The 18,138-nt window shown below is 37.6% G+C and overlaps 1 protein-coding gene across 4 annotated transcripts in view; it reads left to right on the top strand.

Annotated features, from left to right (window-relative positions):
* The window catches only part of GrlHz (Gustatory receptor-like Holozoa), a 227,476-nt gene that overhangs the window by 118,131 nt on the left and 91,207 nt on the right, over positions 1 to 18,138 (top strand). For 2 of the 4 annotated variants that reach the window (XM_067151469.2, XM_067151466.2), the window contains exons 5-6: positions 12,259 to 12,439; positions 13,487 to 13,699. In XM_067151469.2, coding sequence (XP_067007570.1) covers positions 12,259 to 12,439; positions 13,487 to 13,699 — 394 coding nt within the window. The remainder of the gene's footprint in view (positions 1 to 12,258; positions 12,440 to 13,486; positions 13,700 to 18,138) is intronic. The other 2 variants (XM_068228642.1, XM_067151468.2) reach the window with 2 other exon arrangements.

The following is an 18,138-nucleotide window of genomic DNA, read 5'->3' as shown; positions in this document are numbered from 1 at the left end:
CCGCCACCAAATATCTATACGTGAATAAAAAGTATACTGGAGAAATAAACATATGTTTTACGTAAACCATGGAAAAGAAAATAATATTACACGTTTCCACCAATTGGAAGACAAATGAAATAAAAATCAAACGAACACATGCTCGACAATGAACCCGTCACTTCCAACAACTACCAGTGAAATTTCACGAAGTCTAAATTTGCGCAGAACAGTGTATAACACAAAACAAGATCACACTCTGAAAAAGAAACACATATTATACAACAGCACAAAGTATAAATGGCTGTATTTCATCTCGTAGCACCCGCTACTTGAGCGAGCTATCGGTCCCTTCTGTGCTCTATTGAGGTTCGAACCTGAGACTCTGGTTGTCTCCATCAAGGGTACTGTAATCAAGCCCTAATTAGTCTAATCATGTAGAGAACAGTCATAAATTCCTACATTGCCTTTAGATCATGGCTGGTGAATCGTGTGTGGTAGTTACGTAAATATTCTGTCTTTATTCTCACAGAAGACTGCACCGTCTTAAAAAGAAACACTTCTCGGCTAAGTGACTTCCCTCAGCTGCCCTCTCACAAGGACCTTCCCATTCGGGGCAATATTTCACTCCTTGTGAATGCTTCCCTTCGCACAGCGGCGAGAGACCATTTAACGCACTTAGTATCGGCAGTCACCGAGTCAACAAAATCATACAATTGAGCTAATGCAGGGTACACCTGCTCGAACCAGCTCATACTATCATTATGTCCAAGAATTATTTCTCAAATTAGGCCGCTATCTTACACCAAAAATCCCCTCAACTCTCCAGGAGTCTGGGGTTCAACCATACATTTCTTCCGTCGTACGTTTTTACCACAGTTACGTCAGCCTTTAACCCAAAGAACAATGTCCCCTAATCTCTCCCCCTTGAGGCGAGATTGTGTACCTGTCATATTCTACCCTATTGCTCGAGATATATCGGTATAAAATCACTGATCAAATTACTTTAAGAAAATAATAATAGTAATAATAATAATAATAATAATAATAATAATAATTATAATAATAATAATAATAATCCTCTAATCTGTTGCTTGAAATGTATCGGTATAAAACACTGATCAAGTTACATTAAGAAAATAATAATAATAATAATAATAATAATAATAATAATAATAATAATAATAATAATAATAATAATAATAATAATAACAATAATAATAATTATAATTATAATAATATTCAGACATGATCAAACTCAACTAGAAAATCTCTACTTTATTAGCCTAGCTAATGTGTAGGGGGGGCCAGGTTTGAACCTCCGCACATATCTTCTCGAACATCTTCAGTTACAGCCAAACTTATACACTAGCATGCAAAACAAACTACTGCCTCTACTTTTATGAATTTAGTGCTGTCACTATCCCACATTAACTTCTGTATAGGCGCATGTTAATGACCCTGACACCTACTAGTCCCTGCTCGTATTATGCAGTCACGCAGATGAAATTTACGGCTTTAACCTGTTCAATTTTCTACTTATTTTCCCCCTCAAATCTTTCTCAGCACTCATAACAAAAAAAATATTTAATATAGCATGCGCATGCAGCTTCTAAAAGGGGTCCCAAACTCTATACATCCCTCCTGGTTCACTTCCTTCCCATATCTACTTACAAAAATCAAACTAAACTAGGGTCATCTGACCACTCCAGGTAATTAACCTATCAATTACCTCATCATTAACCCTATTTTTACATTAACTCTATTTACAAGGGGGAAATACTAACATTGGAAGAAAATAGCTCAATACTCAACAGTTTTTGATGTTTTCTGGCCCCCGCCCGAAGTTTTCAGGGGCCTGCCATTGGTGCTCACTCCATGTCGCTGGCTCGTGCAGTCCTTGGTTCTAGGAGTTTGATGACTTTGCTGGAGTAATCCATCTTCCTGGTAAACAAATCACTGCAATTATATTTACACAATCTTGCACACTTGTTGATCACTCGACACCATCCAACTTCTCCTCTATCGTTCTAGATCGATGCAAGTTATGTGATGCTACTTATTATGGATATCTCAGCTATTCTATTTCGTTTAAATTAGGCGAGTTGAAAATTCATGATCTCCTCCTTCCCAAGTCTATCGCCTCCTACTTCCGTGACTTATATCAACCGTCCTTCTCCTAATTTCTTGTCTAGATCACTCAGATCCTGTACTTATCATTCCCCGTTACTTAGTGTGATAATCTGTTCCGGAAATCCTGCTCTCATTGTTACATGGATTTAAACTGATAGTATTTCTTCACACGATCTGATTTTCTTTTGAAACAAAGTTTACCAAATCCCAAAGTTAGACTCCTCGAAAGATGAGCTCCCTTACTGCTATAGACATCAACCTCGCGTTGAGCGTTCTCCGTCTAGAGTTTGTTCCCACGGCGTACTCAACTTTTCACAGTCATTACCTGAGACATAATGACAAATATTCAGAGTTTACTTCGCGATTGGATGTCGCACAAATACCTTTGTCATATAGTTACATTTCCTACTATCATTGCACACTGGAAAACACTTTTAGAACTTCACTCCCGTTTCTTTGTGTCAGTTATTCAGACAAAGAAGAGGTAGACCTTGCTCGCGGACCGACCGTAGTTTCACCTTCTGAAGCTCGTTCTCAACTACTGACTCCCCCGAGAAACTGCAACAACTTATAGCAAAGCTGGGAATAGGGGTGGCTAGCGTGTCCTTCCCCCACTCTGCTTTTTGGCCTTTCCTGGATAAACCAGCCTGTCGAAATCAGCAATACGCTAAATTGTGTGGCTATGTTACGCACAAGTGCGCTATGCCATGCGAAGTTGATTATGTTCGGTGGATCTGCCGTAATTAATTTATAACATCGGAGGGGAAAATGGTGAATCCCCAAAGGCATCTGGTTTCAGCCATCGCGTCTGTACGCTAACGCAGTTATATAAGTAGTTTACCAACACCTTTCGCTTGGAGAGTATCTTCTATCAGAACTCCTGACTTCATAATTCAACCAAAATTCTGCACACTGCTCTGACGGATGCAGTTTTGTTAATCAAGCCTTATTTACGCCGAAAACACATTAAATTTGGCCCGATTGCTCTGGCATCGCTGTACGCTGGCATTTGTTTTTCAATATGGAGTCGCTAAATAGTGTTCTTCTGCTGCTTCTTCTATGACGTGTGCCTAGTTCGGGGATTCTTTAAGCCACCTAGTGGGCGTGTGAGGCGCCTCTCTGGCGGGCGTCCTATTGCACAACCTGATGCTACTCCCAACATCCACACAAAGAAAGCTTGCTGCTTGCTTCCTTACCAAGCATATCACTTGAAATAAATATTACTTGTGCCGATACAGTCACATCACTTACAGTGATACCCATTAGGTACTATCACCCCATGAACACAGTAATTAAAACTGAGAGGACTTTTCCTTTTGGTAAAACTTATAGCCTTACTTTTCATCCTGTTTACCCTCATACCATTGTCTGCTGTCCACCTCACAGCATTGTCTACGTCTTTTTATAGTTGCTCACATTCCTGCTACTTATTTAGTACTCTATACAGTATAACATCATCTGCAATAGCCTTGTCTGTGATTCATTTATATATATATATAAGAAAACATAAAGGTCCAATCATACTGCCCTATGGGACCCACCCCTTAATCATTGCAGGATCAGAAAATGCTTCACCTACTCTAATTCTCTGACTTCTGTTTTCTAGAAAATTAGCCACCTATTCAACCACTATTTTATCTATTCCAGTAGCACTCATTTTCATCAGTAGTCTCCTGTAATTTACCCTATCAAAATCCGTGAATAGGTCAGGAGCGATATAGTCCATTTGATCTCCTGAATCTGAAATATCTGCTGTATCTTGCTGGAATACTACAAGTTGAGCCTCACTGGAATAACCTTTCCTAAACTCGAACTGCCTTCTATCAAACCTGTCATTAATTTTGTAAACGTGTCTAATATAATCAGAAAGAATGCTTTCCCAAAGCTTACAAACGACATATGTCAAGCTGGCTGGCCTGTAATTATCCACTTTATGTCTATCACACTTTCCCTTGTACCCTCGGGCTAATATTGCAACTCTCCATTCATTTGCTATCACTCCTTCATGCAAACAGTAATCAAAGAAGTATTTCAGATAAGGCACTATACCCCACCCCATCGCTGTTAGTATATCTCAAGAAATCTTATCAATTCTTGCTGTTGATCTAGTTTTGAATTTTTGTACTTTTGGTAAATGTCTTTATTATTACAGGTGAATTTCAGTAATTCACCATTATTAGTTACCTCCTGTACCTGGACGTTATCCGTATATCCAAATACCTTTACATACTGCTGACAGAATACTTCTGACTTCTTTAAGTCCTCGCATATACACTCCCCTTGTTCACTAATGATTCCTGGAATGCTCTTCTGCCCTAAAGTATCCGTACATATCCTTCCATTGCTCCGTAAAATTCATATGGCTGCCAGTTATGTTTGCCATCATGTTATCCTTAACTGTCATTTTTTTGTTAAATTCAATTTCCTTAATAAATTCCCTTCAATCTCTCCTCACTCTCGCAACGATTTCTAACCCTATTTCTTTCTAACCCGCACCTCTTCTAAATCTTTTTATTTCCCTGTTGTAATATAGTTGGTCCCTAATCATTCCTTACCACCTTTAAAGGTCCCCTACATACTTGTTTTCACACTCGTCTACAATTGCTTTAAACTCATTCCATAGGCTGTTTACATTTTTATTTACCATTTTCCACTGATCATAATTGCTTTTTTAAAATTCCCCCATGCCTTTCTTATCAACCATGTAGTATTGCTCAATAGTCCTACTTTTACAAACTTCCTTTCTATCACATTTTTTTTTTTTTTTTTTTAACTACAACATAAACAGCTTCATGATTACTTGTACCCTCTGTCACTTCAGTTTCTCAATAGAGAATATCAGCACCACATCTAGGATATTTTTCCACTAGGTGATTCCATCACTTTTTGATCCAGCTGTCCTCCCCAGATTAAGTTATTCACCATTTGTTGATCATGCTTTCTGTCATTCGCATTCCCATACCATTTAACATTTGTAAATTGAGATCACCTTCTACAGTAATGTTCCTTTCTCTGTTGTTCCCCATATAGCTAATTATCTAACCGTGTAATTCTGCATCAGTGTCAGCACCAACCTTGCCAGGTCTGTACACCCGAAAAACATCAAATTGCTTTTTACCTTTAGATGAAATTGGTCACCAGGAACAAGCTCATTGGGAAGTGAGAAGCAATGGATGTAGAAGAATTGGAATGGATGAGGAGAGCTCCTGTTCATTCGAAGATGGCAGTGTGTGAAGATGTATGTTGTGTGTATGTTCAATCCTCAGCCCTAAGACTGGTTGGACCCTCAACAGCTCCGCCATCAGCTGTCATAAATGGCCTAGGCATTACTGAGGAGGCATACTAGGGAAATGAGGAGTGTGGCTGTTTGCCGCTGTTTTCCTCACAGAGCCAGAAGTTGCTATTACATATCAGTCTGCCAAACCCACTGAAATGCATGCATCAACCGACCCTATGAGCAACATTTTCACACAGTTCATAGCAGGGACTGGCTGCATAAGGAATGGCATTACTAGCATTACTCATACCTGAGTCAGTGCGGCCAGTATCCAGTATTCGGGAGATAGTGGGTTCGAACCCCACTGTCTGCAGTCCTGAAGATGGTTTTCCGTGGTTTCCCATTTTCACACCAAGCAAATGCTGGGGCTGTACCTTAATTAAGGCCACAGACGCTTCCTTCCCACTCCTAGCCCTTTCCTGTCCCATCGTCGCCATAAGACCTATCTGTGTCGGTGCGACGTAAAGCAACTTGCAAAAAAAAAAAAAACAACATATACATGAGTCACTTTCATATTGTGAAAGTCAAGGATAAGACTGAGACAGATCAATGAAAGCAACAAAATTGCTATAGCCTATACCAGAAGACATAGTGCACTGAAAACACTAGGTTCTGCCATCCTTGCCATTTTATGTTTTCATGTTTGTCCTTGTCTCCTCTTTCTGTTGCTCCTTTTTCTCACACTGACCTGCCATTATGTTTGTCCTGTTATGTGTTCCTCTTCCTGTTCCTATCTCTCTGTACAGTATATGGCATATTAATGGATTGTCTACACAATTTTATGATTCATTACATCAGTCAACAAGATTTTTGTGTCTCGTTCTCCCTATGTACGGCTAGTTCCTTTTGTCCTAAAATGAAGAAAAACCAATGGAATAATAGTCCTGATTTGCCTTTGTAGTCAGGGCATTTTAATTTTTTATGATTTTATGATTTCCCTGATGTTTTTACCCAAAGTTTGCTCTGGATAACCAAGAAAAGTTCTCTGCAGTCTAGGAAGCCTGAGAAAGTTCCACTGTACTAGAAAAGGCATGGTAAAACCATTGTGGAGCAGACTTTTTTTATTACTGTACCTAATTTTTGTGAAAGAAGAGAAAAGAACAACAGTTGAAGAGTATGATACAAGATATTTAGGGACTTCTTCACATAAGTCTACTGGAATACGAACAAAAGTCAAATCCACAACTGTATGTTTACTTTTAAAGCCATAGCAGAATTTAACATCTTCCATAAGGTTTTCTCATAATTTTTATTTTTTATTTTTAGTTCTTTTAATCCTGCCTTATTTTATGTACATACAAGGTCTTTAAGTGCATATATGTCAAATAAAGCTATCAAATCGATTGATTTAAGCACTTGCACAATAAGAGTTCTAAAAATAAATAAGAACTCTGTGTTGTAATGAAAAAGACTATTCTGGTCTGTTATTTGAAACTGCCAATATCTCCTTAGTTAAAGTACATTAATATTTGCCAGTTTTACCCATCCATTTGCATTTTAATTAACTCATTGGGATATACTCATGGCTCCCAGCTTTGCAATAGTGCATGGGACATAACATACACACACAGTTCTCAGCTGTGTGAGATACCCATGTGAGCTTGATCAAATCTGAGCATGTATTTTGGGTGTTCTGCTAATAGATGGTATGAGATGTTACATACTGTTTGAAGAAGGGAAACTAAGTTTCTCTTATGAGAAATCCCTGTTGCACATAGCAGAATTTAACATCATACCTCAGTCACTTTCATATTGTGAAATCCAAGGATAAGACTGAGACAGGTCATTGAAAGCAACAAAATTGCTATAGCCTATACCAGAAGACATAGTGCACTGAAAACACTAGGTCCTGTTCATTCGAAGATAGCAGTGTGTGAAGATGTATGTTATATGTATGTTCAGTCCTCAGCCCTAAGACTGGTTGGATTCTCAGCAGCTCTGCCATCAGCTGTCATATATAGCCTAGGCATCACTGAAGAGGCATACTAGGAATGTTTTTCCATGTCTTTCTCAGCCCCTGTTAACACATTGTCTACCAGCTCCTCAGCGGGTGATTTAAACCTCCATCCCAGCCTTTTCAAATCCCCTCATCTCTATAGTGCACTATTTTACATTAAATGTTATTGTACAAACACTGCTCACTGAGCCTTTCAAGAATCAACCTAATTTTGTATAGCCTATCAGGATTCCCCTCATAATGATTGCTGTCGTGCAATAATGACAATATGTTTTTGAACCGGATTCGTGCCATGGTTTTTGAAAAATTCGGTGAGCCGAAAATAGTGTCCTCTGTCCAGTACATTTTCAGATCTGGTTTTTGAATTATTCCGGTTACAAACATTAGTCCTAAAAACTTTTTCATCTCATTTACGTTGACTGGTTTCCACGTTTGAAAAATAGAATAGGCCTATTTAGAGAATGGACGCGATGCTGCACTAATAACTTGTTCCACATAAAGGTTTGCCTGATGGCATGCATATTCAAGGAAATCTTCATTTACAAATAAATTGATGAAATACATAATTTCGTTGTTATTTTCGATGTCAACATTTAATCCTAACCAGCCGATGAACTTGATTGCAGACGGGCAATAAGACGGATGCGTATCGGATATTTGAATGTGCTGAATTTTACTTTGCCCAGAGTCTGGTATATCATAATAGGAACTGCTTTCACTATCACTGAAATTAGGGATGAGTTTATCACTGGAATCATCATTCAGTAGTATGTCTTCAATTTCCTCTCTTCGTATACTGGGTTTGTAACTCGTCATGCTATCGCGACACAGTAACTCACTTCACTACACACGCTCACAAAAATACCACGACTGGCTTATGTCTCAAAGAAAAAAAAGAAAAAGAGGAAGAAAGTATTGGAATGTACCCTCTGTTCAGGTAGTCAGGGCAAGGAACTGTTTATTTAGATGCCTTCTATGGTTTTCAACATGAACTGCAACTTTATACGAATTTAGCGCTAAATTCGAAACAACGTTTACATCGTGCAGTCTTAAACGCCTTAACTCGGATACGGTCCCGCACATAGGCTGCTCTTAAACGCCTTAAGGCATCGAATGTGTTAAGATCACTTCTGCTTCCTAGTTTCATCAGGAGGGTGGGCTGTACCATTTATTAAGGGTCCCTCTTGATGGATCTTCAGACAGATGACATCCCAATAGCTATGCTTGTCAGTGTTTACTCAGTGACAGTGAGAATATAAAACATGCATCCACCAGCACAAGAGAGGATGGTTGTCCAGGTGTACAGACCACATCAACACTGAATATCTTTCAAGATAGTCACTACCTGCTGCTATTTCTTGCTGGATTCAGTATTTTTTAATCTGTCTCTTGGCACAGGCCATACTAGAATGCAGCTTCCACTGAAGTTTCAATTTTATCTATGGCTTGGACAGTACGGAAGCTCCGATCCAAGGCCAGTAGATGAAGTATTGTCGCATAGAAGGCAGTTGTTAGCAGGCAGCAATATTTCTGAAATTCTACGCAGAATTGAGAATGAAAGTGAGTCAGAAATGTGGAGAATTGTTTAGTGGTAGTGGTGACAATTAATTTTGCATGAAAACTTACAAATAGCTGTGACTCAAGTCAATGAAATATTAATTCTAGGCATGTAAAGACCAGGAAAATTAGTATGCCAGTGGGTTAATGTGAAATTTTTTTTTAAAAAAAGGCACTTTTTCTCAAAAATTAAGGTTATAATTTTTTATTTTATTTTTTTGCTCCATGGCAGTTTTACCATGCCTTTTCTAGTGTAGGGGAGCTCCTTCAGGCCTCCTAGGCTGGAAAGAACTTTTATTGGTCATCTGGAGTAATTCTAGTGTTAAAAATTAGGTAAAAAATATAAAACCCTGACTGTAAAAGCAAATCAGGAGCATCATACCATTCATTTTCCTTCATATTAGGGCAAATGGAACCAGTCACACATAGGGAGAGCCAAGTCGCAAACAATAAGTAAAAATTTGTTGCCCAATGTTATGAATGGTGAGCAGAGCCATGTAATGTTCATAAATGTGTTGTAAAACCTCCATAGAGATCCTCTACCTTGAAGTAAGATGGTGATATCTGATATATTGTTTGACCATTGTTAGATGTTCCAGAATCTTGAAATAGCATTCATGCGTAAGATGTAAGCTCATTATTCTGAAAAGCTACCTTCGCGATCAGCCATTCTAAAATAATCCATTAGCAAACGCTAAGATGTGGGGCACTGTTGCATGTGACAGGAACATGAAATTGTGTGGGAGCATGTGATGTAGGCCTCACTTCAATTGCCCTACAAAATTTACAGACTTATCTGTAGCAAAGCACAGGTTCTACACCTAATCAAATCATATGTAGAAATATAGGAACATCAAAAAGAACACTTAATAGGTGACAGGTCAGCATGGGAAGAGGGAGAAATAGCAGTAGAAAGAAAAAACAAAAGCCAAGGATAATCTCCACTTCTTCATATACTGTCAGTTTTTAAATAGATTGGCTCTCATTTAATCAATCCTTGTTTTTCTACATCTTTCTCAGCCCCTGTTAAGATCAGTTCTGCTTCCTAGTTTCATCAGGAGAGTGGGCTGCACCATTCATTAAAGGTCCCTTTTGACGGATCTTCAGACAGATCACATCAAAACATCTATACTTGTCAGTGTTTACTCAGTGACAGTGAGAATGTGAAATATATATCCACACAGCACAAGAGACGATGATTGTCCAGGTGTACAGACCACATCAATGCTGAATATCTTTCAAGTTAGCCTCTCACTACCTGGTGCTATTTCTTGCTGGATTCAGTATTTTTGAATCTGTCTCCTGGCACAGGCCATAGTAGAATGCAGCTTCCACTGAAGTTTCAATTTTGTCTATGGCTTGGACAGTACGGAAGCTCCTTAGTTATGCGTGGTGTTAAGTAATGGCATACAGAGCACGAGTAGTGCATCTGGGTATTGTGAAAGATGCTACTCATAGGGACAGTTATGTTGCAATAGCAGTTCCTGTCCCAGTGAGGATAGCAATGAAAAACTATCTCACTCCTCATCATGCTTAGTATGCCTCATTATGGTAGTGCTGTTAGTGTTTGTAGTTTCCTTATAACTGCATAACCTTTGGTGGTGCTATTTGAGGATCCAATCAGCTTATGGCCTGATGGCTTGACAGACTTCTTTCTATATATGACATGTTTCATATTTATTATCTTTTTGTTCAATACGGCTTCCATTAATGTGAATTTATTCATTATTCCATGTACTGTCCTCCTGTTAAGTGCATGAATCCCTGCAAAATGTTCAAGAAATTCTTTAAGACACCTAACTACAGATTCATAAAAATAAAATTAAAAAATTATTACATTTCAATATACTCCGGTCTGTAAATCTATGAATTGTGACTCAACAATAAACATACATGAACACAGCAAAGATGTACTATGAAAAACTAAGCTGATGACTCACTGCAGTAGCATGCCTCATGTGTATGGAGGCAAGGGACTCTTTAGCAAGCCAGAAGTTTGACCAGAACCACTGCAAAAGAACAGGATTTTTTTGGGTGATATTTGAAATATTTTTATCAATTACTGTTTTTTTATTACTCTATTTTTTACATAGTTATACAAATGATCATTGTACAAAGTCCACTGCAACAGGTGGCAGAAATTACTTATGTTTAAGTGAAGGCTTAACATTTCTTTGTTGATTTATGTTTTTAATAAATGCTAATATTATTTAATTTGTTATCCACAAATTTTGTGATGGAGATGTTGAGATTTTACCAGATAATGGGATTGATTTTGTTTTTAAGGGGATATATTTTGGGATGATATTTAACTCTTAACAGTTTTTATTGAATGCAATGAATTTGTCAATATTCATTATTTTTACCTTGTGTGATTTGAGTATTTTGGGTTTGAAATTTGTCTGACTGACAGAACTGGCTGAATAATTTGTGATATTTGAAGCTGTTTCTTTTCAGTTTTGACTCAGTTAATTTAACCTGTTAGGATCTTCAGTCTGTAGAAACTAATTCACAAATTAATAAATATAGAAACTACATGATAAAAGAAAACAGATGATAACAGAATTTTACTTGAAAAAGAAAGAACATTAATTAAAAACAGAATGACATGTTTTGTTCTTGAAAGAACATTGTAAGATTCCATCAAAACAGACTCAAAAATATTTAGAAATTTATAAACATTTATGCTGGAATTCTGTTTATATCCTTAAATACTTAAAATTTGGAGTTTGGAAGTTACCTTAATGAAGTCCTCATTTCTCTCCAGTCTAGCATCGAATGCATGGTGGTGTACTCAGTTCTTGGCATGAGACTAGCTGGCTAGTTACTCAGTTAACTTTCCATTACGTCATGCTCTGGTTATTCTTTGTGCTCCCAACATCATTATTATTATTATTATTATTATTATTATTATTATTATTATTATTATTATTATTATTATTATTATTATTATTATTATTATTATTATTATTATTTCTTTTTCTTCCAATGTAAATTTCAATATCTTCTTAATGCCTATATATTTACTTTTATTGTTGATGTGCAAGTTTTTATATCTATGTTGATGTCTTTGACCTGGTGTGAAATGTCATATACATGCTTTCTGAAGGCTGAATGCTGATTGTATCTAATTGCATTTTTGTGTTCTTTGTATCTGGTGTGGACATTTTTTGTTTGGTCTATATATGCGGTGTTGCAGTTTGTTTCTTGACATTTGAGTGGAGATTGAATATTTAATATTCCATTCAAAACTGTTATTATTAGTTTGAAACATAACACACATTCTGCTGCTACCTACTAATGAGCTGAATAATTTTAAATATTTGTATTTGATTATTCTATAATTTTACTGCAGCTCTGCAAAGTGGAAAGTATTCCTGAAGGTGCTTCTGGTCATTTCTACTCTCTGTCATGATATGGCTCAAACTATACTTATTACCAGCTATTGCCTTCAAGGGCAATTGTTGAGATCATATCTCCATTTCCTGGGAGCAAAGATGCTTCAGCATTCTATGTTACCTCTTGATTGGTTACGGGTAAGAACTTCCTCTTTTCTAATTTGTTGCTGATTGGTTAAAATTCAGTGTTGGCTTAGTGACAGCAAGAACATTAAAAAATACCAGTAGGTTGAACACAATTTATAATATAAATGAAAATTTAAGATATAAGAGCTGAAACAAAAATATCATTAAACACAGACTATCATGTTTTATCCAGTCAAGTAAATATGTTCAGATTCTTGTAATCATGTCAAGTCAAAATAGTTGTTTTATTTAGTTACCTTTCCTGCATATTGGTTAAAGTGGTCACATCATGCCATGGTGCATTGTGGTCACTTTCTTTAAAAACCAAGACACAAAGACCACATCATAGAATTTTTTCATTTTACGTTTCATTTTACTTTCTTAAAAGCAGCCAGGACTAGAAATTGTTTGTTGCGTCAGTTTCTCAAGAGCCTTGATGTGTTCTGGTGGGGTTTTTTCTTTCTTCTTTTGAAGTGTTTGATTTGATGTGATACAATCCTCATTATTGTTATAGATTTTAGCACAAAATACATTCTGATATGGGGCATGATCAGTCCAGATGTTTAGTTGCTGGTTTTCTACCTGGATAGTCAAGATCTGAATCTTTAAAGATCCCAAGTTGGAATTTTCACCTGAAGAATCATGTGTCATCAGGAGACCATATGGATTTAAACCCCTGGCCAATACTTAACAATACCAGGCGAGTTGGCCATGCGGTTAGGGGCGCACGGCTGTGAGCTTGCATCCGGGAGATTGTGGGTTCGAATCCCACTGTCGGCAGTCCTGAAGATGGTTTTCCGCGGTTTTCCATTTTCAAACCAGGCAAATGCTGGGGCTGTACCTCGCCACAGCCGCTTCCTTCCCACTCCTAGCCCTTTCCTATCCCATTATCGCCATAAGACCTATCTGTGTCAGTGCGACGTAAAGCAACTAGCAAAATAAAACAACTTTAACATTTGCCTGGTTGGCTCCAATGACCTCAATAAAAACTGTGATAAGCTGAATGAATTCTGATTTGTTTGTTTGTTTATGATGGCAGTTTATGATGTTTATTTGCAGGAAATAGGAGAGTTTCAGAAACTCCTACTCTACTTAAATGAAGACTTTGCTCCAATAGTGGGCATTTTTACTGTCATTAATGTGTCATGGGCAGCTTCAGGAATTGTCTGGATCTTAAATTATGATGCTGTTGACAAGACTGCTCCTATTAAGGGCATCAGTATCCTCAATGTCCTCATGTGGGTTCTTATATCCATAGCTCCATTTCTGCAGGTAATGTTTTTTTTAATTTTTTTATTATTTTGCTAGGGGCTTTACGTCGCGCCGACACAGATAGGTCTTATGGCGACGATGGGATAGGAAAGGCCTAGGAGTTGGAAGGAAGCGGCCGTGGCCTTAATCCAGGTAATATAATTGAGCTCCAGAAAAGTAATTGAATTTGGCCAAACTTGGGAAACCTGATCCTAGTCAGTAAATAGATGCGCTTCATTCATGATAGTAATTATTTTACTTTTGTAAAATAATATTATATCTTTCTTTTTCTGGTATTTGAGTTGAAGTGGGCCACCTGTTCTAGCAAACACAGTCAACGTTTGTTAAATTCTGTACTGTGTTCCTGTGAAGATTTCTAGTCAGTGCTTTATTTTCTACAATGAAAAATGTAAAATATTTCTGCAACCAAATTATATATACTCCATCCCATCGTCGCCATAAGACCTATCTGTGTTGGTGCGACGTAAAACAACTAGCAAAAAAAAAAAAATATATATATATATATATGTACTCCTATTAGTAAAGAAATCAACCTCCTGTATTTACAGTCTGTCATTAAACAAAGCCGTATTACAACTAAGTTCTACTAATTGAGGAAACCACTGAAAATAAAAAAATGTTTTTTATCCTTCTTTCCTCTGTCTGGCTGTTGTGGTGCTCAAACCTGCCAGTCAGATATAAAATTAATTCCTGAGATTCGTTTCCTTCGCAGGCTATTGTATCAATTATTGTCTTCATAATGCTGTTTATTGCCAGTATGTGTACTTGTTAATGTACACTGCATCTCTCTTTCTCACTTATTCAGCAATGAAGAATCTGATCTGATGGTATCATAAGTTCCTTAGGAGCTCTCTGCTTCTGCAGAATCCCAGGACATAACTAATTATTCCTTTCTCTCCGTGGCAATGCCAAGAGTGGTTGTTGTCCAGGGATCTGCCTTGCACTGAATGCAATGCAGAAACATTAACATTCATCTTTATAGCCTCTCTCTACTTGTTACAAGACAGTTTGGTATGATCCCATAACCAAGAGTTTGCTGATGTATGCTCTTGTGAGGCACTTAGGCCAAAACCATAGTCCTTTTCATTAGGCATCATTGGCATGAGATAGTAGGGTCAAAAATTGATCATAAGATTATCATTTCCAATATTTAAACTGTACACTGTGATTTGAACTGTATAATAATAGTATAGGTATTTTTATCCCATCAACTACTATTACAGTTTTCTGAGACATCAAGATGGCAGAAATTTTGTCTATCAAGAGTTCTTTTGTATGCAAGTAAATTTACCAACATCAGGCTGACATGATCACCTTGAAATACAATTGAACTGAGCCAGGATCGAACGTCCTATCTTGGGCTCAGAAAACCAGCACTCTACCATCCAAATCATTCAGTCAACTCTGAATAGAACTGTGTTACCTTTAAAATTGATAGATATTAATGTAATATTAACCTTAGCAGTCTTCAAATTCATGTAAGGTACATGAAGAACAGGTTAGCTACTGAGTGAGTTGGCTATGCCGTTAGGGTTGCGTAGCTGTGAGCTTGAATTTGGGAGATAATAGGTTCGAACCCCACTGTTGGCAGCCCTAAAGATGGTTATCCATGGTTTCCCATTTTCACATCAGGTTAATGGTGGGGCTGTACCTTAATTAAGGCCATTGTTACTTCCTTCCCACTCCTAGCCCTTTCCTATTTCGTTGTCACCATAAAATCTGTGTTGATGTAACGTAAAGCAAATTTGTAAAAGAAACTAAAATAGATTAGCCCAAACCTATTTGAAACACTATGAATACATGACACATATATGTGGAAATAGTAATAGCTAATACGATTCCTGAACAATTTCTTTGAAGTTCTAATAATATATGTACAGCTGTCAAAAAGAGAGGGGCTGCTCTCTTGGGTCCCTTTGCTACTGTTCAGAGACAGGAAATGTTACATTATGTTGGGCCATGGTCTCACGTTACCTGATAACTTATAGTTATAATGGACCAGTTCTGCATGCCACTATTGTGGTGTAATGGTAATGAGTTGGATTGGTATTCATTTGGTTGTACAGATGAACACAACCTACTGCTTGGTATTTTTTAAAGAGAGAAAATATAAAGGATCCTGTCTCTTTTAGGACTGTTTTAGCAACTAACACCTGGTTCATGAATTAATTATGCCAAGACTGTCATTATTTATTATGACATTTTGGCTTCAAAAAGAAAGAATGAAAGATTTTATTTTCAATAAAAATATATTTTGTGGCATAAACAAAAAAAAAATTCAGTGGCATCTGCCATAGAAAATTCAAGTAATTAAAAGAACAAACAAAAAACAAAGCTATTTAGTCCATCTTCCTCCAAACTTGATTACACATCTTGCAATCGAGTGGGCATGGGAGTTGACTAGTCTTTCCAAGTAATGACTGCTCTCAGCCACAGGATCCCAGGCATTCTGGATGAGCTCCCACAAATCATCAGAATGCCTTGGAGAGGGACTAGGCCATTTTTTTCACATATGCTTCTTTACTTGTGTCCACATATTCTCAGTTGGGTTCAAGTCTGTAGAGGGATGAGGCCAGTCTATCAAATAGATGTCCTGTCTGCTCAAAAACCTGCCTCGAATCAAGTGAGATGTGTGGACTGGATGATTATTCTGCTGAAATTGAAGATTTCTGTCAGGATACAATAACCTAGTATAAATAACCATATAACGTTCCAGCAACTGTTTATACTTATGCTGGTTCAATTTTCCACAAATGCAATGGATTGTGCCCACTCCACAATGAGAAAGCCCCTCTGCAACATGACACAAATACTCTATCATTGCGGGCAAATGGCAACATTTTTGTGGTAGAATCGGGTGCCAGGAGGACGATATACCAAAGTGGGTCCTTCCTTGGTAGTAGAAAAGATGACTTCATCAGAAAAGATTACCCTTTTCCAATCCTGACCATAATTTCCCACTGCTCATCTATGTGTGTCACCCGTTGAGGGCCAAGCAATTGAATATTGAATTTTTATGACTACACTGTTAATTTTGAACCCATCTCTAAGCTGTCCTTTTTGTAACATGGAAACGCCTAACTGCTTTGGATGCCGAAAAACCTCATTCAGTCACCGTCCGTATTACACTTCATTTCATTCCTTCACCACTTGGTGGAGCTATGTCAAACAGTCAACTGCAAAGTCTCAGGCAGAAATGGCGTCACTGGGTTGGGTCACTCAGGCAATTGAGTGTTGGCCTTCTGAGCTCAAGTTGGTGGGTTTGATCCTGGTTCATTCTGGTGGTATTTGAAGTTGGTCAAATATGTCAGCCTCATGTCAGACGATTTACTGCTACATTAAAGAATTCCTGCAAGAAAATATTCTGGCACCTCATTTTCTCCGGAAACAGTAAAAGTTCTTAGTGGGACTTATAGCAAGTAACATTATTCTTTATGAAATTAAATAAACTATTACTTGTCACCAGTTTTATTAAATTATTTACTTCAGTATGCATTTCAGAGACTGTTCCATTGTCAGGTGATGAAGTGGTGATATACAGGGTCTCACATATTAACTAAATCAAACGCACGGTGTTTGTACTCTGCGCTACAGACTTTGACTCAGCCGAACTTACATCACGCACGGCCATGACCTTCCTTTCCAACTTCATTGATGTCATTATGCCAATGAAGATCATTCCTTATAATAACACCTAGGTACTTACAGAGGTAATATCACCTCATCAACATAGTAATTACTTACAACCTGTTGCCATTAATGCTTTCACAGCCCATACTATTAGACATGGTATTGTATAGGCTTTTGGGCTTATGCCGTGTCAAGAAAATAAGGTGAAATTCTTAACATTTCGCAGAAAACTGTGCTCTGCATCCTCAGAAGAATTCTTGACTGTCCACGAGAAAAGCTTCTTAAACAATGACACTTTTGAATTTTGAATGTTATAATAGAAGTAGACTCTCAGTATTTCGTCAACAAGCTGTCAACCATAACTCTTCAACCTAATGCACTTTTAGTGAGTTTCAATGTGGAGTCCTTGTTCACTAAAGTGCCGATTGACTCGGTCATGTCTCTCATTGAACACCTGTTCCCTGAGGACATTACTAAGCTATTTTACCACTGCATGACATCCAGCTATTTCTTGTGGGGTAGGAATTTTTACAGACGGACGGAGTGGCTATGGGAAGTCCACTTTCGCCCGTAGTGGCTAATTTCTTTATGGAGCATTTTGAGGAGAAGGCTATTGCTTCGGCACCCGTCAAGCCTATGATATGGTGGAGGTATGTTGATGATGTATTTGTGATCTGGACAGAAGGTCCTGAGAAACTTCATCTATTTCTAGACCACCTAAATCAGCAACATCCATCAATAAAAATTCACTATGGAGATGGAATCGGACGGATGCCTTCCTTTCTTGGATGTTCTAGTAAGAAAGGAAC

Source organism: Anabrus simplex, chromosome 7 (assembly GCF_040414725.1).
Source record: "Anabrus simplex isolate iqAnaSimp1 chromosome 7, ASM4041472v1, whole genome shotgun sequence".
Taxonomy (NCBI): Eukaryota; Metazoa; Arthropoda; class Insecta; order Orthoptera; family Tettigoniidae; genus Anabrus; species Anabrus simplex.
The sequence above is the reverse complement of the archived record's forward strand: the minus strand, read 5'-3'. Positions and strand labels throughout refer to the sequence as shown.